Below are 23,044 nucleotides of genomic sequence, written 5' to 3'. Positions count from 1 at the left end.
GTTTAAAATTAGGCGCCAGTATAGCTCTCAAATATGACAGCTTATTACAAAGGAGACACATTAAAAACTTTGTAGAAAATCTGTTTCCAGAAACTGGTATTCCTGAGACAAACATGAAAGAAATTACTGTGTGAACTCTCACTAATTTTTATTGGTACAAAACACTGCTTTATAACAACATTAGATTATAAGAGGCTTCCTTTAGAATATTGGTCACTTCTGAGTTACTTTAAGATTTGAAAGCCAGTATGAGTTAACTGGCATTAGGATTAGGAAACTGATAATCAGTTTTCTCACTGTATCTTCATTTTAACATTTTTTATTCCAGGGGTTTGATAAAGTCAAATTCTCATTACAAACAAGCATTGAAGAGGAAGCATAATGTGGGAAAAGCAAACACTTTGGATTTAACTAGACACAAGCCTCAAACTTAGGTCTGCAATTTACTAGTTTTGTGATTATGGGCAAGGCTGAACCTTTGTGCTTCTGTTTCCTGATCTATAAAATGGGAGTATTGAAAGTACCTTGTTCTCAAGATTTAGGTCAAAATTAAATGAGTTACTATGTGAGACACTTAGTACATAGTAACTAGCAACTATTCTTACTGTTGCTATTATTATTATTTAGTGTTAATTTTATTCTTATCTATGGGTTGTTTTCAGTTTCCAAGAACCCAGTAAAATATGAATTTTCCATTGATTCCCCAGTAAATTGCATCCAGGCTATGTAGAAAAAAGTCACTGTTAGTACTGGTTGAAGAGCAATTCTCATCTTGTATTTCACCATGAAAACTGTAATTTTACATGAGGTGATCTACACTGTCCTGAAGTCAGAGTAGTTTCTCATACTAATTTCATTCAATGATTTTCCTCTTTAATTGCTCTTCCCACTTCCCTGCAAAATAAAGCCCCACCATGCTTGAATTTCCAGGAGGCTAGAAAAAGAGATGTAAAGCTGCTGCCAATTTACCTATCACATTATATTGAATTTAACTGCTGAGTTAGCTTGGAAATCTCTGGATCCTAAAACCATCTTTAATTGCCTTTTTTTTTTTTTTTTACTAAAAATGTTTGGAAGACAGGGCCAAGATGATGAACTAGAAGCAGTTCATGTGCACTGCTCTCATGGAGAAGAAAGCAAAGGGCTAGAGACCACTGCCGTGCAGGCCAATCAACAGAGAAATCATGTCGGGATCCATCAAGGCAGCAGGAAGAAACAGAGGACAGAGAGGAACAAAGCTGGCCACCAACCTGTTAGGTATCAGCATCTTAAAAAATATTGGCCGGGCACAGTGGCTCTCACCTGTAATCCCAGCACTTTGGGAGGCTGAGGCAGGTGGATCACCTGAGGTAAGGAGTTTGAGACTAGCCTGGCTGTCATGGTGAAACCCCTTCTCTACTAAAAGTACACAAATTAGCCGGGCGTGGTGGTGGGCACCTGTAATCTCAGCTACTTGGGAGGCTGTGGCAGGGAGAATTGCTTGAACCCAGGAGGCAGAGGTTGTAGTGAGCCAAGATCGTGCCACTGCACTCCAGCCTGGGCGATAGAGTGAGACTCTGTCTCAAAAAAAAAAAAAAAAAAAAAAAGGATTTTATATCCAGCCAAACTAAGCTTCATAAGCGAAGGAGAAATAAGATCCTTTTCAGACAAGCAAATGCTGAGGGAATTCATTACTAAATGGAAAAACATTTCATGTTCTTGAATAGGAAGAATCAATATTGTTAAAATAGCCAGGAGAACCTCCCTAACATGGAAAGGGTGAGTGAGTGAGAGCCCCCAGGGAGATTCGTGCTCCCCACAGGGACCTGTGCAAGACTGGGAATGGGGAGTCACCCTGCTCCCCCGCACCCTTCCACCATGCTTTTAGACTGAGGCAAAGAGCCACCTGAAGGTTTTGTGGGGGTAACTCCCAAGTCTAAGGGGACCTCCATAAGTCTTGGACCCTGGAACAAACCAGCACATGTGCCACAGCCCCAGTAGAGGCCACAGTTGCAATGTCAGGGAACATTAACACTGCTCCACCACCGTTTTTCAGCCAGGGCTCAGTGCCAGCTTCTGGCCCAGCAGTCCTGCTTTGACCCAAACTTGGCTACCACCACCCAACTCTGCCACTGGTAGCCAGTCGGGCAACAATTGCTAGAGCCTTCATATATTCCTCTACTAATAGCATCTTTATCTAATCAAATTTCAGTCTTTTGATTATTTTTAAAAACGAAAAAAAATGAAAAGGAACAAACAAAATATCTGAGAAATGTGAAATTATGTAAACCTTCACAAGCACTTCACATGAAGATTTTCCCCAAGACACATAATCATCAGATTCTACAAAGCTGACATGTAAGAAAAAAATGGTAAAGGCAGCTAGAGGAAAAGGGCAGGACACCTACATAAGGAAGCACATCAGAATAACAGCAAACCTCTCAGCAGAAACCCTACAAGCCAGAAGAGGTTGGGGGCCTATATTCAACATTGTTACAGAAAGGAAATTCCAACCAAGAATTTCATACCAGTGGCCAGGCGCAGTGGCTCACACCTATAATCCTAGCATTTTGAGATGCCGAGGCAGGTGGATCACCTGAGATCAGGAGGTCGAGACTAGTGTGGCCAACAAGGTGAAACCCCTTCTCTACTAAAAATACAAAAATTAGCCAGGCATGGTGGTGGGCACCTGTAATCTTAGCTAATTGGGAGGCTGAGACAGGGAGAATTGCTTGAACCCAGGAGGTGGAGGTTGTAGAGAGCCGAGACTGTGCCACTGCACTCCAGCCTGAGCGATAGAGTGTTCAAAAAAAAAAAAAAAAAGAATTTCATATCCGGCCAAACTAAGCTTCATAAGTGAAGGAGAAATAAGATCCTTTCCAGACAAGCAAATGCTGAGGCAATTCATTACCAAATGGAAACACATTTCCTGTTCTTGGATAGGAAGAATAATATTGTTAAAATGGCCAAACTGCCCAAAGCAATTTCCAGATTCAATGCTATTACTATCAAACTATCAATGATATTCTTCACATATCTAGAGAAAACTATTCTAAAATTCATATGGAACCAAAAAAGATCCCAAATACCCAAAGCAATCCTAAGCAAAAAGAACAAAGCTGAAGGCATCATGTTACCTGCCTTCAAATTATATTACACCGATACAGTAAACAAAACCGCATACTACAGGTACAAAACAAACACTAGACCAATGTTACAGAATAGCTAACCCAGAAATAAAGTCACAGACCTGCAACCATCTGATCTTTAATAAAGCTGACAAAAACAAGCAATGGAAAAGGACTCCCTATTCAATAAATGGTGCTGGGATAACTGGCTAGCTGTATGCAGAAGACTGAAATTGGACCCGTTCTTTATGACATATACAAAAATCAACTCAAAATGGATTAAATTCCTAAATATAAAACCTCAAATTGTAAAAACCTTGGGAGATAACCTAGGAAATACCATTTTGGACACAGGAATTAGCAAAGATTTCATGAAGAAGATGCCAGAAGCAATTGCAGCAAAAGTAAAACGTGAGAAATGGGACCTAATTAAAGTAAAGAGCTTCTGCACAGCAAAAGAAACTATCAACAGAGTAAGAAGGCAACCTAGAGAATGGGAGAAAATATTTGCAGTCTATATATCTGACAAAGGTCTAATATCAAGAATCTTCAAGGAACTTAAACAAATGTGCAAGCAAAAAACAACCCTGTTCAAATGTGGGCAAAGTACATGAACAGACACTTTTCTAAAGAAGACATACATGTGACCAAGAAGCATATGATAAAAGCTCAACACCATTGATTATTAGAGAAATGCAAATCAAAACCACGATAAGATACAATCTCACACCAGTCAGAATGGCTATTACTATGAAGTCAAAAAATAACAGATTCTGGCAAGGTTGTAGAGAAAGGGGAATGTTTATACATTGCTGATGGAAGTGTAAATTAGTTCAACCATTAGGGAAAGCAGTATGGTGATTCCTCAAAGAACTAAAAACAGAAGTACTATTTGACCCAACCATCCCACTGCTGGGTATACACCCAAAGGAATATAAATTGTTCTACCATGAAGACACACATGCACATATGTTTATTGCAGCACTATTCACAATAGCAAAGACATGGAATCAACCTGAATGTCCAACAATGAGAGAGTGGATAAAGAAAATGTGGGAAATGTGCACCATGGAATACTATGCAGCAATAAAAAACAATGAGATAATTTCCTTTACAGGAAAATGGATGGAGTGAGGCCATTACCCATAGCAAACTAATGCAGGAACATAAAATCAAATACTGCATGTTCTCACTTATAAGTGGGAGCTAAATGATGAGAACATATGAACAGAAAAAAAGGGAACAATAGGCACTGGGGCCTACTTGAGGGAGAAGGGTGGGCAGAGGGAGAAGTTCAGAAAAGAAATAAAACTGTCAGGTACTATCTTTAGTACCCAAGTGGCAAAATAATCGGTATGTACACCAAATCCCCAAATCATGTATTTACCTATTTAACAAACCTGAACATGTACTCCTAAACCTAAAATAAAATTAAATGTTTCTTAAATCTTTCCTTTATTTATGTGTCCATCCTTCTATCATCCATTGATCCATCCATTTATCCATCCATCCATCTTTCCATCCGTCCATCCATCCATTCATGTATGTTGATAGTTATAATCCCACCTACCTTCCAAAGGGATCTGAGGGGTCTTATGATCAAGGCCAAGGTACAATGATCACGGGGTAAAAGAAAGAAACAAGTAACATGAGAGGAGAGGACTTTCCACTCTACAGGTCACCTCTGTTTTATTTTCTTTTCATCCATCTTTTCTTCTTTGCTTGCTCCCGGTTCTACCTCTTTTCATTAATCCCTGTTGATAATGCCTGGAGTCAGCCAGCACTTTCCTTTAGCTAAGGAAGTGGTACTCCAGCTGAAAAGACTTCAGCCCAGCCAACCTGGACTGTCAGCATTGCCTTTCAGTGGTAAATTATTTAGAATAGGATGGAGTAAGAAACCTGGGGTGATACTGGAGTGGACCAGTCTTTGTCAGGCAGAGAGCACAATGGCTAGCACTATAGGAATTATAATACAATTATACCACAGCAAAACAGTGAAGATAACTAAATGTTTCCAAAATGAGATTATGACTTGTAACTGTTTTCTAATTTCAGTGTACAAATGTTAGCAATAGAGCTAAGCATCCCTCTTGAGTATCTTTATAACCAAAGTAGACTTATTATTCTCTCCTCCATCCTCATCCCACCTCTCTGCTGCCCCACAATAAAACAGTAAGAGTCACCTGTCTGGGATTCTGGAAGACACTCACCTGTGTTAGAATTAAGATCATCAGGCTCTGATTCAGTCCCATTTTGGCTTCCATTTCCCTGAAGAGTGTTCATAGCCATAAGCTTCATCTTCTGCAGTTTCATCGCCTCAGCCATTGCTGCAGCTGTTATACCTAAAAGCAGAATTATTTCATTCCATTTATTGATTTATATTAATAATTTCAACTTTTATTTTAGATTTGGGGGTACAAGGGCAGGTTTTTCACATGAAAATACTGCATGATACTGAGGTTTGAGCTATGGATGATCCTTTGGAAAATGGGGATCATTTCTTAATGTAATTGAAAGCTGGATAAATTTATTTAACAGAGCTATGCTACATAGCACAAACCAAAATTAACTTGAATTTGTTAATATTTTAACAATGTAACTTTAAATTCTTATAATTCCTTCATGCTACAATGAATAGTTTATAAATTTAAAAAAATATTAAATATATATCTGATCCCCAATTTGAAACACAAATAAAACAAAGATAGTAAAATGCAAATAGTTTAAAAAATTCCAAGACTCTTGCTAATGTATTCTTTTGTCTGCTAAGAGTTTTGGACAGTTATTTTGGACAGAATTCACTATGTAGTAAATTCCATCTAAAACAACATTGTCAGTGGGAGCACTCTGAAATTCTAAAAGAAACCCCTTTGAGTGTGTATCCTCATTAGTGCATATCTAAAGGAACCCTTTTCTAGTGCATATCCTTGCTGGCACTTTTATAAAGTATAGGCTGCCTACCCTATGAGGATCAGCTTAGCAGGGATGGGGAGAAGAAGGAAAAGACTTCAGGTATTCTTTCTACCTTTTTATCTGCCTCATACTTATACACTGAGGGACCAAATGAATGAAAACATGGCATGCCACCTATATAGCCAGCATCTGTAGTATAGTTATAATCTTTTGTATTAATAAAAGTCAGATATTAAAATAAAGCTCTCAGCATAATGGTATAAAGAGGTGGGGTGTGGGGGAATGGCCACAGATTAAAAAGTGAATATGTAAGTTTCAAATTATTTCTCCTAGGAAGTCTATATCAGACAGTAACACAACCATATATAAGGAAACAACTACTAAAAGTACCAGAAAAATCCATACTCCAACGATGTCCTCCAAAAAGTCTAGTGAATTCAACTTAATTATTTTTAGATAATGTCCCTAATCATCTACTGGTACTCTGCTACCACGGGCCAAAAAGAAAAAAGAAAAATTTGGTAGATTTTTAAAAATTTTATTATTATTATACTTTAAGTTTTAAGGTACATTTGCACAATGTGCAGGTTAGTTACATATGTATACATGTGCCATGCTGGTGTGCTGCACCCATTAACTCATCATTTAGCATTAAGTGTATCTCCTAAAGCTATCCCTCCCCACTCCCCCCACCCAACAACAGTCCCCAGAGTGTGATGTTCCCCTTCCTGTGTCCATGTGTTCTCATTGTTCAATTCCCACCTATGAGTGAGAATATGTGGTGTTTGGTTTTTTGTTCTTGCGATAGTTTACTGAGAATGATGATTTCCAATTTCATCCATGTCCCTACAAAGGACATGAACTCATCTTTTTTATGGCTGCATAGTATTCCATGGTGTATATGTGCCACATTTTCTTAATCCAGTCTATCATTGTTGGACATTTGGGTTGGTTCCAAGTCTTTGCTATTGTGAATAGTGTCCCAATAAACATACGTGTGCATGTGTCTTTATAGCAGCATGATTTATAGTCCTTTGGGTATATACCCAGTAATGGGATGGCTGGGTCAAATGGTATTTCTAGTTCTAGATCTCTGAGGAATGGCCACACTGACTTCCACAAGGGTCGAACTAGTTTACAGTCCCATCAACAGTGTAAAAGTGTTCCTATTTCTCCACATCCTCTCCAGCACCTGTTGTTTCCTGACTTTTTAATGATTGCCATTCTAACTGGTGTGAGATGGTATCTCATTGTGGTTTTGATTTGCATTTCTTTGATGGCCAGTGATGGTGAGCATTTTTTCATGTGTTTTTTGGCTGTATAAATGTCTTCTTTTGAGAAGTGTCTGTTCATGTCCTTTGCCCACTTTTTGATGGGGTCGTTTGTTTTTTTCTTGTAAATTTGTTTGAGTTCATTGTAGATTCAGGATATTACCCCTTTGTCAGATGAGCAGGTTGTGAACATTTTCTCCCAATTTGTAGGTTGCCTGTTCACTCTGATGGTAGTTTCTTTTGCTGTGCAGAAGCTCTTGAGTTTAATTAGATCGCATTTGTCAATTTTGGCTTTTATTGCCATTGCTTTTGGTGTTTTCCACATGAAGTTCTTGCCCAGGCCTATGTCCTGAATGGTAATGCCCAGGTTTTCTTCTAGGGTTTTTATGGTTTTAGGTCTAACGTTTAAGTCTTTAATCCATCTTGAATTAATTTTTGTATAAGGTGTAAGGAAGGGATCCAGTTTCAGCTTTCTACATATGGCTAGCCAGTTTTCCCAGCACCATTTATTAAATAGGGAATCCTTTCCCCATTGCTTGTTTTTGTCAGATTTGTCAAAGATCAGATAGTTGTAGATATGTGGCATTATTTCTGAGGGCTCTGTTTTGTTCCATTGATCTATATCTCTGTTTTGGTACCAGTACCATGCTGTTTTGGTTACTGTAGCCTTGTAGTATAGTTTGAAGTCAGGTAGCGTGATGCCTCCAGCTTTGTTCTTTTGGCTTAGGTTTGACTTGGTGATGCGGGCTCTTTTTTGGTTCCATATGAACTTTAAAGTAGTTTTTTCCAATTCTGTGAAGAAAGTCATTGGTAGCTTGATGGGGATGGCATTGAATCTATAAATTACCTTGGGCAGTATGGCCATTTTCATGAAATTGATTCTTTCTACCCATGAGTATGGAATGTTCTTCCATTTGTTTGTATCCTCTTTTATTTCCTTGAGCAGTGGTTTGTAGTTCTCCTTGAAGAGGTCCTTGATGTCCCTTGTAAGTTGGATTCCTAGGTATTTTATTCTCTTTCAAGCAATTGTGAATGGGAGTTCACTCATGATTTGGCTCTCTGTTTGTCTGTTATTGATGTATAAGAATGCTTGTGATTTGTGTACATTGATTTTGTATCCTGAGACTTTGCTGAAGTTGCTTATCAGCTTAAGGAGATTTTTGGGCTGAGACAATGGGGTTTTCTAGATATACAATCATGTCATCTGCGAACAAGGACAATTTGATTTCCTCTTGTCCTAATTGAATACCCTTTATTTCCTTCTCCTGCCTAATTGCCCTGGCCAGAACTTCTAACACTCTGTTGAATAGGAGTGGTGAGAGAGGGCATCCCTGTCTTGTGCCAGTTTTCAAAGGGAATGCTTCCAGTTTTTGCCCATTCAGTATGATATTGGCTGTGGGTTTGTCATAGATAGCTCTTATTATTTTGAGATACGTCCCATCAGTACCTAATTTATTGAGAGTTTTTAGCATGAAGGGTTGTTGAATTTTGTCCAAGGCCTTTCCTGCATCTATTGAGATAATCATGTGGTTTTTGTCTTTGGTTCTGTTTATATGCTGGATTACGTTTATTGATTCACGTATATTGAACCAGCCTTGCATCCCAGGGATGAAGCCCACTTGATCATGTGGATAAGCTTTTTGATGTGCTGCTGGATTTGGTTTGCCAGTATTTTATTGAGGATTTTTGCATCAATGTTCATCAAGGATATTGGTCTAAAATTCTCTTTTTTGGTTGTGTCTCTGCCAGGCTTTGGTATCAGGATGATGCTGGCCTCATAAAATGAGTTAGGGAGGATTCCCTCTTTTTCTATTGATTGGAATAGTTTCAGAAGGAATGGTATCAGCTCCCCTTGTACCTCTGGTAGAATTCGGCTGTGAATCCATCTGGTCCTGGACTCTTTTTGGTTAGTAAGCCATTGATTATTGCCACAATTTCAGAGCCTGTTATTGATCTATTCAGAGATTCAACTTCTTCCTGGTTTAGTCTTGGGAGGGTGTATGTGTCGAGGAATTTATCCATTTCTTCTAGATTTTCTAGTTTATTTGCGTAGAGGTGTTTGTAGTATTCTCTGATGGTAGTTTGTATTTCTGTGGGATCGTTGGTGATATCCCCTTTATCATTTTTTATTGCGTCTATTTGATTCTTCTCTCTTTTCTTCTTTATTAGTCTTGCTAGCAGTCTATCAATTTTGTTGATCCTTTCAAAAAACCAGCTCCTGGATTCATTAATTTTTGAAGGGTTTTTTGTGTCTCTATTTCCTTCAGTTCTGCTCTGATTTTAGTTATTTCTTGCCTTCTGCTAGCTTTTGAATGTGTTTGCTCTTGCTTTTCTAGTTCTTTTAATTGTGATGTTAGGGTGTCAATTTTGGATCTTTCCTGCTTTGTCTTGTGGGCATTTAGTGCTATAAATTTCCTTCTACACACTGCTTTGAAGGTGTCCCAGAGATTCTGGTATGTTGTGTCTTTGTTCTCATTGGTTTCAAAGAACATCTTTATTTTTGCCTTCATTTCGTTATGTACCCAGTAGTCATTCAGGAGCAAGTTGTTCAGTTTCCACGTAGTTGAGCGGTTTTGAATGAGTTTCTGAATCCTGAGTTCTAGTTTGATTGCGCTGTGGTCTGAGAGACAGTTTGTTATAATTTCTGATCTTTTACATTTGCTGAGGAGAGCTTTACTTCCAACTATGTGGTCAATTTTGGAATAGGTGTGGTGTGGTGCTGAAAAAAAGGTATATTCTGTTGATTTGGTAGATTTTGAAGGATTATTTCAGAATTCAGTAAAATTCATCCTACCATAAAAATGTGATTCAAGGAAAAGAAGGCAAATATTGGTTTTTCAAAAAAAAATCATAACTGTCACTAGAAGATCCTGATTCTAAGAGGTAAAGTGAATCCTTATCAAATATGTAAGCTGAGGTAAATACAGCCTAAACCATCTAACAGTGTGTTTGGTAGAATAACTAAGGTTCTATTTTGCCATTCTGTACTCCTTATGAATAGAAAACTCATAATGAAGCAAACTTTTCATCACATTAGATTGTCTCTAAATCATGGCAAAAAAAAAATCTGAAGGGAAATTTCCTTAGTATCTAAACTAATGATTTACATTTGTACATTATCTTGACGGCCAAAGAGATTTTCTTGCCACATCTAGTTTAGCTTTGTAAAATTCCAGTCCCCCGAATAACCCATTCAGCTCCCAAAGGGTATGTCTAGACAGAAAATACGATGGCAATGATTTAAACAAATGGACCTTGCTTAGGACCACCATGACTGAGTGCCTCATAATCAAAACTGTATCAATAAGTTTCCAGAATTTACATTGGCTCCTCAGAACTGAATCCTGGCTATGATAATTACTGAATTAATAGGTATTTTATTATTTGTAGGGTAAATAATGGATTTCAGTGAACAATATATACTTCCTAACTCTGAAAACGAAAGGTATACAAATATCTAAACCCTCTCACAGATAAAGAAAATTCATGGTAAAATATTTGTCTCCTATGATGATATTAAAAGAATTAATGAGCCAGACTCCCCACATATTTTTAATTTGTACAAAAGATTTAGGAGCTAGTTTAATTCTTCAGTTTGCAAATGAGGAAACTGAGTCTCAGATTGAACCATTATAGGTCGGTTATTTAGGTGAAGATATGGAGCAGAAGTCCAAGTTTCCTGATGGAACCTAGATGTATTTGTTAAAGTCCTAAAGTAGCTCACACATGAGTTAAAAAAAATCTCTAAAGGATGAGATCCCCTTACCACATATGGTCATGCATTTTTTGTTGTCTTTTATATAGCTCCTTACACTTGATTCAAAGTTTAGAGGTATAGCCTATATAACATATATTTTGTATTGCCTCATGGTGCAGAAAAATTTTATTTGATTTTTTGTTTTATTTTTAAAAAACTACTTTACAGAGGTACAATTGAGATACAATAATCTGTACATATATAATGTATACAACTTGATGAGCGTGGAGCTAAGTATATACCCATGAAACCATCACCATAATTTATACCATAATTGCAGTGACTTTAAGCTTATGAAACTCTTAAATCCTATTTGTTTAGTCTTCAGTACAGCACCTGAATATCTGTGTCTTCAGATAAAACTATAGTCAAGGATAGGAAAACAGTGGGAAAGATGTTTTGGTTCATATGAATTTTTCATAGCAATTTGGCCTTTTATTCAACTGTTCAATTAAATTCTTATCCTCAGGAAGCTTCTCAGTGTAACACTGATAGATTTAGAATAGCAATTTAGCACCTGGCCACAAGTTCTCAAAATGCAGGTCTGGAATGATACATAAAAAGGGCAATACATAAAGCTGATTCTGGAGTTACTTAGTTAAATTTTACTTGGGAACCAAAATTTCAACTTGCACCGGACAACTAGAAAATAGTAAGTTAGATGAAAATGAAAAGATTCATTTAAAAGTGAAAGTGCTACAATATAGGTAAAAAGTCACACATGTACCTAGAAGTATAAAAGTTGTCCTTTTCAGTCACTGAATCTGAAAATAACACATTTACATTATGTTCAAATTACATATATTTAAATCATTGAAATTGGTTTGGAAAGGCAGAGATTCAATGTTACTGGGAAAACATTCACATTTTACACTGACTGATAACTGAGCATTTACTTCTGTATCCTCAATGCCTTCTATTCTTGTTCACTTGATTTCATTATTGCCTCAATGTCTAGTCACTGTAATTATTGACCAAGTCATAACGTATAGCCCTTATGGTACTCTACACTCTTCTTTTTATAATTTAAATATATTTATTAAGTTATTTGATTTGTTATTTTCTTTTTTAAAAACTACTTTACTGAGGTATGATTCAGATACAAAAAGCTGTAAATATGTAATGCATAAACTTGATGAGTTTGGACATATGTATATATCCATGAAACCATTACCATAGTCTATACCACAAACCTCCATAAGTTTCTGCCTGTCCACTTTATATATTACAGTTGTTGTTTGTGTGATAAAAACATGTAACATAAGACCTACCCTCTTAGCAAAGTTTTAAGTATGCAATACAGTATTGTTAACTATAGACACTATGCTGTACAGTAGATCTCTAGGACTTATTCATCTTGTACATCTGAAACTTTGCTCATCTCAACTAATAGCACCCTGTTTCCTCTTCTTCTCAGTGCACGGCAACCACCATTCTAATCTCTGCTTCCATGAGTTTGACTATTTTAGATTCATCATATAAGTGGTGTCACGGTGTTTGTCCCTCTGTCTGACTTATTTTGTTTAGCATATCATGCTTCAGGTTTATTCATGTTGTCACAAACGGGAAGATTTCATTCTTTGTAAAAGCTGAATAAAATTCCATTGTATATAATATATAAATACCAGGTTTTTTAAATCCATTCATCCATTGTTGGTCATTTAGGCTTTTTAACATGTTGGCTATTGTTAATAAAGCAGCAATGAACATGGGAGTGCAGATATTTCTTTGAGATTATGATTTTACCTCTTATATATATTCAGAAGTGGGATCATTGGATGGTATGATAGTTCTATTTTTCATTTTTTGAGAAACCAACATACTGTTTTCCATACTGGCTAAACCAGTTTACATTCTCACCAATATAATTGTGCAAACGTTCTCTTAATCCACATTTTCTCCATTATTTCTTACATATATTTTTAAAAATAATAGTCCTATTAACAAGTGTGAGGTGATATCTCATTACGGTTTTGATTTGCATTTCCCTGATGATTAGTGATGTTGAACATGTTTTTTCATATACCTGTTGGTCATTTGTATGTCTTATTTCAAGAAAAAAATATTTTCAGCTCTGTTGCCTATACATTTATTTATTTATTTAAATATATTTAGGATGTATAAGTGTCAGTTTCATGCATCCATATATTGCATAGAGATAAGGTCTGGGCTTTTAGTGTTTATTTTTTGTTATTGAGTTGCAGGATATCCTTATATATTTTGTATACTAACCCTTTGTTATGTATATGATTTGAAAATATATTCTCCCATTCTGTAGGTTGCCCTTTCACTCTGTTGATTGCTTTCTTTGCTGTGTAGAAGCTTTTTAGTTTGATATAGTACCACTTCATGTTTGCTTGTGTTACCCATGCTTTTGGTGTCATATCCAAGAAATCATTGCCTAGACCAATATCAAGAAATTTTTTCCCTATGTTTTCTTCTATCAGTTTTGTCACGTCAGGTCTTATATTTAACTCCATTTTTTTAAAATAAAAGTATATATTTAAGGGTTACCAGTGCAGTTTTATGGATATATTGTGTATTGGTGAACTCTGAATTTTTAGTGTAACAATCATCCGAACAGTTTGTATTGTACCCATTAAGTAATTTCTCAACCCTCATCTCCTACCTGCCCTCCCACCCTTCTGAATCTCCAATGAATATTACTTTACACTCTGTGTGCACGTATACATGTCATTTAGCTCCCATTTATAAGTGAGAACATGCAGTGTTTGAATTTTCATTTCTGACTTGTTGTACTTAAAATAATGGCCTCCAGTTCTACGCATGTTGCTGCAAAAGACATGTCATTCTTTCTTACAGCTAAATAGTATCCCATGGTGTGTGTGTAAACCATATTTTATTTCTTTTTTAAACTTTTTATTTCAGGCTTGGGGGTACATGAGAAAGTCTGTTACATAGATAAACATATGTCATGGGAGTTTGTTGTACATATTATTACATCACCCAGGTATTAATCGCAGTACCCAATAGTTATCTTTTTTGCTTATATCCTCCACCACCCTCTCCCCTAAAGTAGACCCCGGTGTCTGCTGTTCCCTTCTTTGTGTTCATAAGTTCCTATCATTTAGCTCTCACTTAGAAGTGAAAACATGCAGTATTTGGTTTTCTGTTCCTGCCTTAGTTTGTTAAGGATGATAGCCTCCAATTTCATCCATGTTCCCCAAAAAGGCATGATCTTGTTCCTTCTTATGGCTGCATAATATTCCATAGGGTATATGTACCACATTTTCTTTATCCAGTCCATCATTGCTGGACATTTAAGTTGATTCCATGTCTTTAGTGTTGTGAACAGTGCTGCAATGAACATTTGCATGCATGTGCCTTTCTGGTAGAATGCTTTATATTCTTCTGGGTATATACCCAGTAATAGCATTGCTGGGTCAAATAGTAGTTTTGCTTTTAGCTCTTTGAGGAATCCCCATACTGCTTTCTACAAAGATTGAACTAATTCACACTCCTATCAACAGTGCATAAGTGTTCCCTCTTCTTTGTAACCTTGCCAGCATATGTTATTTTTTTTCTTTTTTATGATACCCATTTTGATTTGCATTTTTATAACGATCAGTGATATAGAGTTGTTTTTTCATATGCTTGTTCACTGCATGTATGTCTTCTTTTGAAAAGTGTCTGTTCATGTCCTTTGCCCACTTTTTAGAGGGGTTGTTTTTATCTTGTAAATTTGTTTAAGTCCCTTATAGATGCTGGATATTAGAATTTTGTCAGATGCATAGTTTGCAAATATTTTCTCCTAATCTGTAAGTTGTCTGCTTACTCTGTTGATAGGTTCTTTTGCTGTGCAGAAGCCTTGAAGTTTAATTAGATCTCAGTTGTTAATGTTTGCTTTTGTTGTGCTTGCTTTTGGTGTCTTTCTCATGAAATCTTTGCCCATTCCTAGGTCCAGGATGGTATTGCCTAGGTTGTCTTCCAGGATTTTTATAGTTTTTGGTTATACATTTAAGTCATTAATCCATATTGAGTTAATTTTTGTATATGCTTTAAAGAAGGGGTCCAGCTTCAATCTGCTCCATATGGCTAGCCCAGTTATCCCAGCACCATTTATGAAATAGGGAGTCTTTTCCCCATTGCTTGTTTTTGTCAGCTATGTCAAAGATCAGATGGTCATAGATATTCAGTTATTTCTACACTCTCTATTTTGTTCCATTGATCTATGCACCTGTTTTTGTACCAGTGCCACACTGTTTTGGACACTGTAGCCTTTTAGTATAGTTTGAAGTCAGGTAATGTGATTTCTCCAGCTTTGTTCTTTTTGCTTAGAATTTCCTTGGCTATTCCAGCTCTTTTTTGGTTCCATATAAATTTATTTTTTCCTAGTTCTGTGAAGAATGTTGTTGGTAGTTTGATAGGAATAGTGTTAAATTTGTACATTGCTTTGGGCAGTCTAGCTATTTTAATTATGTTGATTCTTCCTATCCACAAGCAAAGAATGTTTTTCCATCCATTTGTGTCTTCTCTGATTTATTTGAACAGTGTTTTGTAATTCTCATTGCAGAGATCTTTCACCTCCCTAGTTAGCTGTATTCCTAGGTATTTTAATTTCTTGTGACAATTATAAGTGGGATTGTCTTTCTGATTTGGCTCTCAGTTTGGCTGTTGTTGGTGTATAGGAAAGCTAGTAATTTTTGTACATTGATTTCGCATCTTGCAACTTTGCTGAAGTTATGTGTCAGCTGAAGGGGCTTTGGGGCCGAAACTATGGGGTTTTCTAGATATAGAATCATATCGTCCACAAACAGAGATCATTTGACTTCCTCTCTCTCTTCCTATTCAGATGCCCTTTTTTCTCTCCTTCGCCTGATTGCTCTGGCTAGGATTTCCAATACTATGTTGAATAGATGTGATGAAAGAGGGCATCCTTGTCTCGTTCCAGTTTTCAAAGAGAATGCTTTCAGCTTTTGCATGTTCAGTATAATGTTTACTGTGGGTTTGTCATAGAAGGTTCTTATTATTTTGAGGTATGTTCCTTCAAAACCTACTTCATTGAGAGTTCTTAACATGCAGAGGTGTTCAATTTTATCAAAAACCTTTTCTACGTCTATGGAGATAATCATTTGGTTTTTGTCTTTTGTTCCGTTTATGTGATGAATCACATTTATTGATTTTTGTATGTTGAACCAACCTTGCATCCTGGGGATGAAGCCTACTTGATTATGGTGGATTAGCTTTTTGATATGTTGCAAGATCTGGTTTGCAAATATTTTTGTGGAGGTTTTTATTTGCATCAATATTCATCAAGGATATTCACCTGAAGTTTTCTTTTTTTGTTGTGTGTCTGCCAGGTTTTGGTTTCAGGATGATGACGGTCTCTTAGAATAAGTTGGGGAGGAGTCCCTTCTCTTCAGTTGTTTGAAATAATTTCAGTAGAAATTGTATGAGCTCTTCTTTGTACATCTGGTGGAATATGGCTGTGATTCCATCAGGTCCTGGGCTGATGTGACCCATCACATCAGCAATGGGGAAAAGACTCCCTATTTCATAAATGGTGCTGGGATAACTGGGCTAGCCATATGGAGCAGATTGAAAAAAATTTGGTTGGTAGGCTTATTACTGATTCAATTTCAGAGCTCGTTATTGGTCTGTTCTGGGAATCAATTTCTTCCAGGCTCAGTCTTGGGAGGTTGTATGTGTCCAGGAATTTATCTGTATCTTCTAGGTTTTCTAGTTTGTGTGTGTAGAAGTGTTTGTAGTAGCTTCTGATCGTTGTTTTGATTTCTGTGGGGTCAGTAGTATCATTCCCTTCCTCATTTCTAATTGTGTTTATTTGGATCTTCTCTCTTTCTTTCTTAATTAGTCTAGCTAGTGGCATATTTTATTTTATTTTTTTCAAAAAAAAAAAACAATTCCTGGATTCACTGATCTTTTGAATGGCTTTTATGGGCCTCAGTTTCCTTCAGTTCAGCTCTGATTTTTGTTATTTCTCATCTTCTGCTAGATTTGGGGTTGATCAGTTCTTGCTTCTCTAATTAATTCTGTTGTGAAATTAGATTGTTAATTTGAAATCTTCCTAACTTTTTTATGTGGGCATTTACTGCTATGAATTTCCCTCTTAACACTGCCTTCTATGTGTCCCAGAGATTCTGGTATGTTGCATCTTTGTTCTCATTATTTTTAAAGAACTTATTGATTTCTGCCTTAATTTCATTATTTACTCCAAATCTTTCAGGAGCATGTTGTTTAATTTTCATATAATTGTATATTTTTTAGAGATTTTCATTGTGTTGATTTCTATTTTTATTGAGCTGTGGTCTGAAAATGTGTTTGGAATGATTTTGGTTCTTTTCCATTTGTTGGGGATTGTTTTATGTTCAATTATTTAGTTGATTTTAGAGTATGTGCCATGTGGCAATGAGAAGAATGAATATTCTGTTGTTTTAGGGTGAAGAATTCTGTGAAGGTCTATCAGATCCATTTGGTCCAATGCTGAGTTTATGTCCTCAATATCTTTGGTCATTTTCTTCCTCAATGATCTATCTAACGCTGTCAGTGGAGTGTTGAAGTCTCCCACTCTTATTTGGTGGGAGTGTATGTCTCTTTGTATGTCTTGCTTTCTGAATCTGGATGTTCCTGTGTTGGGTGCATATATATTTAGGATAGTTAGCTCTTCTTGTTGAATTGAACACTTACCATTATGTAATGCTCTTCCTTGTCTTTTTTTATCTTTATTGGTTGGAAATCTGTTTTTCTGAAATTAGAGTTGCAACTCCTGTTTTTTTCTGTTTTCCATTTGCTTGCTAGATTTTTCTACATCCCTTTATTTTGAGCCTATGAGTGTCATGACATGTGAGGTGGATCTCTTGAAGACAGAATACTATGGGGTCTTGCTTTTTTATCCAGCTTACCACTGTGTACCTTTTAAGTGGGGCATTTAGCCCATTTACATTCAAGGTTAGTATTGATATGTGTGGATTTCATATTGTCATTATGCTGTTAGCTGGTAACTATGTTGGCTTGTTTGTGTGATTGCTTTACAGTGACACTGGTCTGTGTGTTTAAGTGTGTTTTTGTCTTAGCTGGTAGTGATATTTCCTTTCTATATTTAGTGGTCCTTTCAAGATCCCTTGTAAGACACTTCTAGTGGTAATAAAGTCCCTCACAATTTGCTTCTCTGAAGAGGATCTTATTTCTCCTTCACTTAGGAAGCTACATTTGGCTGGATATGAAATTATTGGTTGAAGATTTTTTTCTTTAAGAATGTTGAATAAATATAGGCCCCCAATCTCTTAAGGCTTGTAGGATTTCAGTTGAGAGGTCTGCTGTTAGCCTGATGGGCATCCCTTTGTAGGTTACCCGCCCTTTCTCCTCGGGTGTGTTGAACATTCTTTCTTTCATTTCAATCTTGGAAAATCGATGGTTATGTGTCTTGGGGAGTATCTTCTTGTGTAGAATCTTGCAGGAGTTCTCTATATTTGCTGAATTTGACTGTTGGCCTCTCTAGCAAGGTTGGGAAGTTTTCATGAACAATCTTCTGAAATATATTTTCCAAGTTGTTTGCTTCTCCCCCTCCCTTTTAGGGATGCCAATGATTCATAGATTTTGCCTCTTTACATAATCCCATATTTCCTGGATATTCTTGTCATTCATTTTTAATTTTTTTCTTTATTTTTGTCTGATTGTCTTATTTCAGAGAACCAGTCTTCAGGTTCCCAGATTCTTTTATCAACTTGGTTTATTCTGCTGCTGACACTTGTGACTGCATTGTGAAATTCTTCTATTGTGTTATTCAGCTCTGCCAGACACATTAGGTTCTTCTTTACACCAACTGTTTTGTCCTTCAGCTCCTGTATCACTTTATTGTGATTCATATTTTCCTGGGATTGGGTTTTGCCATCCTCCTAAATCTCAATGATTTTTGTTCCTATCCATATTCTGAATTCTATTTCTGTTATTCCAGGCAGTTTTGCCTGGTTAAGAACTCTTGTTGGAGGGCTGGTGTGATCATTTGGAGAATATATGACACTCTGGCCATTTTAGTCATTAGAGTTCTTAGGCTGGTTCTTTCTCATCTCTGTGTGTGATTGTTCCTTTAATTGCAGTGTAAATTGAATAGAGTCAATAGACTTCTTTTTTGGATGTTTTCACTGGGCCAAGGCTTTGTGTAGAGTCTTTATTTGCAGCTGACTTTTCATCTCTGGTTTCAGATGGGGAAATGACAGTAAAGTATTGTTGGGGTTGAAGCTTTGGGATGTGATCCAGGAGGTGACACTTAGCCTTATTCGTCAGTTGGTAGACCCTTGCTTGGTTGTGTGGCTCCCCTATGCTTCCTCACAGTTGCAGCTGTGTTCCCTCTCATGCTCTGAAAGGGTGGCTTCCTCTCCCCCTTGAGTGCTTGCTGTAGTTCATGACTTGGCACTCCTTAGCTGCCCACTGCAGTTCCTAGGCGATCTCAGTGTTTATGTTCCTTCCCCAGCTCAGAGGCAGCAGATGAAGAGATCTTAGTGGTTGTGGCCAAGGGTTATTTTGCTTGACTCTTGGGGGGGATCTACCGCAGAGAGAGATGCATGTGTAAGCAATCACTCCATCCAGTCAGCCCAAGAGAGAAGGTTTCTGCTTTGGGCCCATGCCAGGGGTTTACTGTCTGGTTATGAACCGTGAGAGGTGTGTGGGGCATGGGGGAGACTGACTGGCCTCTCCTTGTGTCAACTGTAGCTTGTTGGAGATGTGGATAAAGCACTTAGGGTCTTTGCTTCTTCATTAGTCTGGGAGTGGCAAGGACAGTTCCACCGCAGAGGCAGCGGCAGAGAGGCTTTCAGTTGCCCTTGGAGGCTCTGTCTAGGGAGTTGCTGAGTTTGTACTGGCTCAATAGCTCTGGCGGGGGGTGGCTGGAAGCACAGGCTGGAGGGCCTGCCAGATGAGGAGATATGGGAACAGGCACCCATGTAACAAGCTGGCCACTTTTCCTTAGGGCTGCTGCAGTATGCTTGGGGCCTGCTCCAGTCCCTAGTCACCTGGGATTTTCCAGAACCCAGAGGTGTCATCAGTGAAGGATGCAAAACAGCAAAGATGGTAGCCTGTCCCTCCCTCTGGGAGATTTATCCCAGGGAGGTACAAACCTGTTGCTGTTCCAAAAGCACCTGTAGGAAGTGGCTGGAGACCCTAGTTGGGAGGTCCTTCTCAGTGAGGAGAAATAGGATCGGGCATCCACTTAAAGCAGCAGTCTCAGCTGTGCTATGCTTGGGGATCCCTTCTGCCCTGGGTCAGCTCAGAATCTTCAAAGCCTGATGGCTGGAACTACTAAGGTGCCCCAGTAGCAAAAATGGTGGCCTGCCCCTCCACCAAGGAGCTCCTTCTTAGGGAGGTGCAATGCCACTACTGGTAGCTGGCTGGAATTCCAAACCAGTGGGTCTTATATTGTGATGCGCCTTGGAAGTGGGGCCTGCAGGCTGTTGCTTCTCAGCCCCCTGGATTCAGCCTCTTTCCTAGGGGTATGTACCATAGTCTAACCTCCCATTTTGCAGGAGCTGCAGCTACTTTTGCCAGTAAGCCCAAGTATTTAAGGCTCCAGGGTCTCCAACACATACCTGAGCAGCTGCTCAGAGCTCCACGTAGCTCTGTCGGTCAGACTGAAGACTGAAGGCCCTGGTGGACTGGGTTCACAAGGACATCTCCTGACCTGAGTGTTGCAAAGATCTGTGGGAGAAGTGTGGTTTCCCAGGGTTGCTCATTCATTCACCACTTCCCTGGGCAAGGCTTCATGTTGCTCCCAGGGGGGCTGTTTTCCGGTCTTGCTTTTCTTCATTCTCTGTGGGTCAAGTTGTTTCCTGGATCAATTGCAATGTGAGTACCTGGATGTTACAGTTGAAGATGTTGTGTTTACTGGCAGTTTCTGTTCCTCTCTGTTCCTCTCTGTGAGAGCCACACACACTAGCTGCTTCTAGTTGGCCATCTTGGCCACTCATCGCTACCTTATTTTCTTATCCACTCATTCACTGATGGACATTTAGGTTGATTCCATATCTTTGCTATTGTGACTAGTGCTGCAATAAACATATAAGTGTAGGTATATTTTTGATATAATAATTCCTTTTCCTTTTGGTAGATACCCAGTTGTGGGACTGCTGGATTGAATGGTAGTTCTATTTTTAGTTCATTGAGAAATTTCCATACTGTTTCCATATAGATTGTACTAACTTACATACCCACTAACAGTGTATAAGCATTTCCTTTCTCCATCTACTCACCAACATTTGTTATCTTTTTTTTCCTTTTTAAAAATAGCCAGTCTAAGATAATATCTCATTATGGTATTAATTTGAATTTATCTGATGAATAGGGACATTAAGCATTTTTTCACATGCTTGTTTGCCGTTTGTATGTCTTCTTTTCAAAAGTGTCTATTCATGTCCTTTGCCCACTTGTTAACGGGGTCTTTTTTTAATTTGTTGTTGAGTTGTTTTAGTCTCTTATAAATTATGACTATCAATCTCCTGTTGGATGCAGAGTTTGCAAATATTTTCTCCCACTCTTCCAGTGGTCTGTTCACTCTGTAGATTATTTCTTTTACTGTGCCAAATTTTTTAGTTTAATTCCCATTTGTCTATTTCTGTTTTTATTGTTTGTGCCTTTAAGGACTTAATCATGAATTAATTGCTTAGACAAATGTCCAGATGAGTTTTTCCTGGGTTTTCTTCTGATATTTTTATAATTTCAGGTGTTACATTTAACTCATTAATCCATCTGGAGCTAGTTTTTTCATATGGTGAGAGACAGGGATCCAGTTTCATTCTTCTGCATATGGTAATCCAATGTTCCCAGCACCATTGAAGAGGGTGGCTGTCCATTCCCCAGTGTATGTTTTTGTCAACTTTGTTAAACATCAGTTGGCTGTACATGTATGGCTTTATTTCTGGGATCTCTATTCTGTTCCACTGATCTCTGTGTCTGTTTTAACACCAGTTTCTTGTTGTTTTCGTTAGTGTACCTCTAATGTATAATTTGGGATCAGTACTGTGATGCCTCTACCCTTGTTCTTTTTGCTTAGGATTGCTTTGGCTATTTAGGCTCGTTTTTGGTTCCACATGAATTTTAGGAAAATGACATTGGTATTTTTTAAAATTTAACTTGTACTTTAGGTTTTGGGGTACATGTACAGGTTTAGTATGTAGGTAAATTTGTGTCACGAGGGTTTGTTACACAGATTATTTCATCACTCAGGTACTATGCCTAGTACCCATTAGTTACTTTTCCTGATCTGCTCCCTCCTCCCAAGCTCCACTCTCTGGTAGGCCCCAGTATGTGTAGTTTCCCTCTATGTGTCCATGTGTTCTCATCATTTAGCTCCCACTTATAAGTGAGGATATGTGGTATTTGCTTTTCTGCTCCTGTATTAGTTTGCTAAGGATAATGATCTGCAACTCCATCCACGTTCATACAAAGAACATGATTTTGTTCTTTTTTATGGCTGCATAGTATTCCATGGTGTATATATACCACATTTTCTTTAATCAGTCTACCATTGGTGGAAATTTAGGTTGATTCTGTGTCTCTACCATTGTGAATAGTGCTGCAAATATCTTTGGGTATAATAATAGCATTCAACACAGCAATCCTCTAATGGGGATTGCTGAGTTGAATAGTATATTTTTTTAGGTCTTTGAGGAATAGCCACACTGTTTTCCATGATGGTTGAATTATCTTACACACCAACCAACAGTATATAAGTGTTCCTTTTTCTCTGAAAACTAACCAGCATCTGTTTTTTTTGGCTTTTCAGTAATAGCCATTCTGACTCATGCTAGGTGGTATGTCATTGTGGTTTTGATTTGCATTTCTCTAATAATCAGTGATGTTGAGCTTTTTTTCATATGCTTCTTTTGCATGTGTGTCTTCTTTTGAAAAGTGTCTGTTCATGTCCTTTGCCCACTTTTTAATGGGATTACTCAGTTTTTTTTTTTTTTTTTTGTAAATTTGTTTAAGTTTATTATAGATGCTGGATATTTGAACTTTGTCACAGGTAT

The 23,044-nt window shown here is 37.6% G+C and overlaps 1 protein-coding gene across 1 annotated transcript in view; it reads right to left on the bottom strand.

Annotated features, from left to right (window-relative positions):
- The window catches only part of DACH2 (dachshund family transcription factor 2), a 672,782-nt gene that overhangs the window by 175,998 nt on the left and 473,740 nt on the right, over positions 1–23,044 (bottom strand). The window contains exon 4 of the mRNA XM_054470661.1: positions 5,318–5,449. Coding sequence (XP_054326636.1) covers positions 5,318–5,449 — 132 coding nt within the window. The remainder of the gene's footprint in view (positions 1–5,317; positions 5,450–23,044) is intronic.

This window comes from Pongo pygmaeus, chromosome X (genome assembly GCF_028885625.2).
Source record: "Pongo pygmaeus isolate AG05252 chromosome X, NHGRI_mPonPyg2-v2.0_pri, whole genome shotgun sequence".
In the NCBI taxonomy this organism is placed as follows: domain Eukaryota; kingdom Metazoa; phylum Chordata; class Mammalia; order Primates; family Hominidae; genus Pongo; species Pongo pygmaeus.
This window is presented reverse-complemented; position numbering and strand designations above follow the sequence as displayed.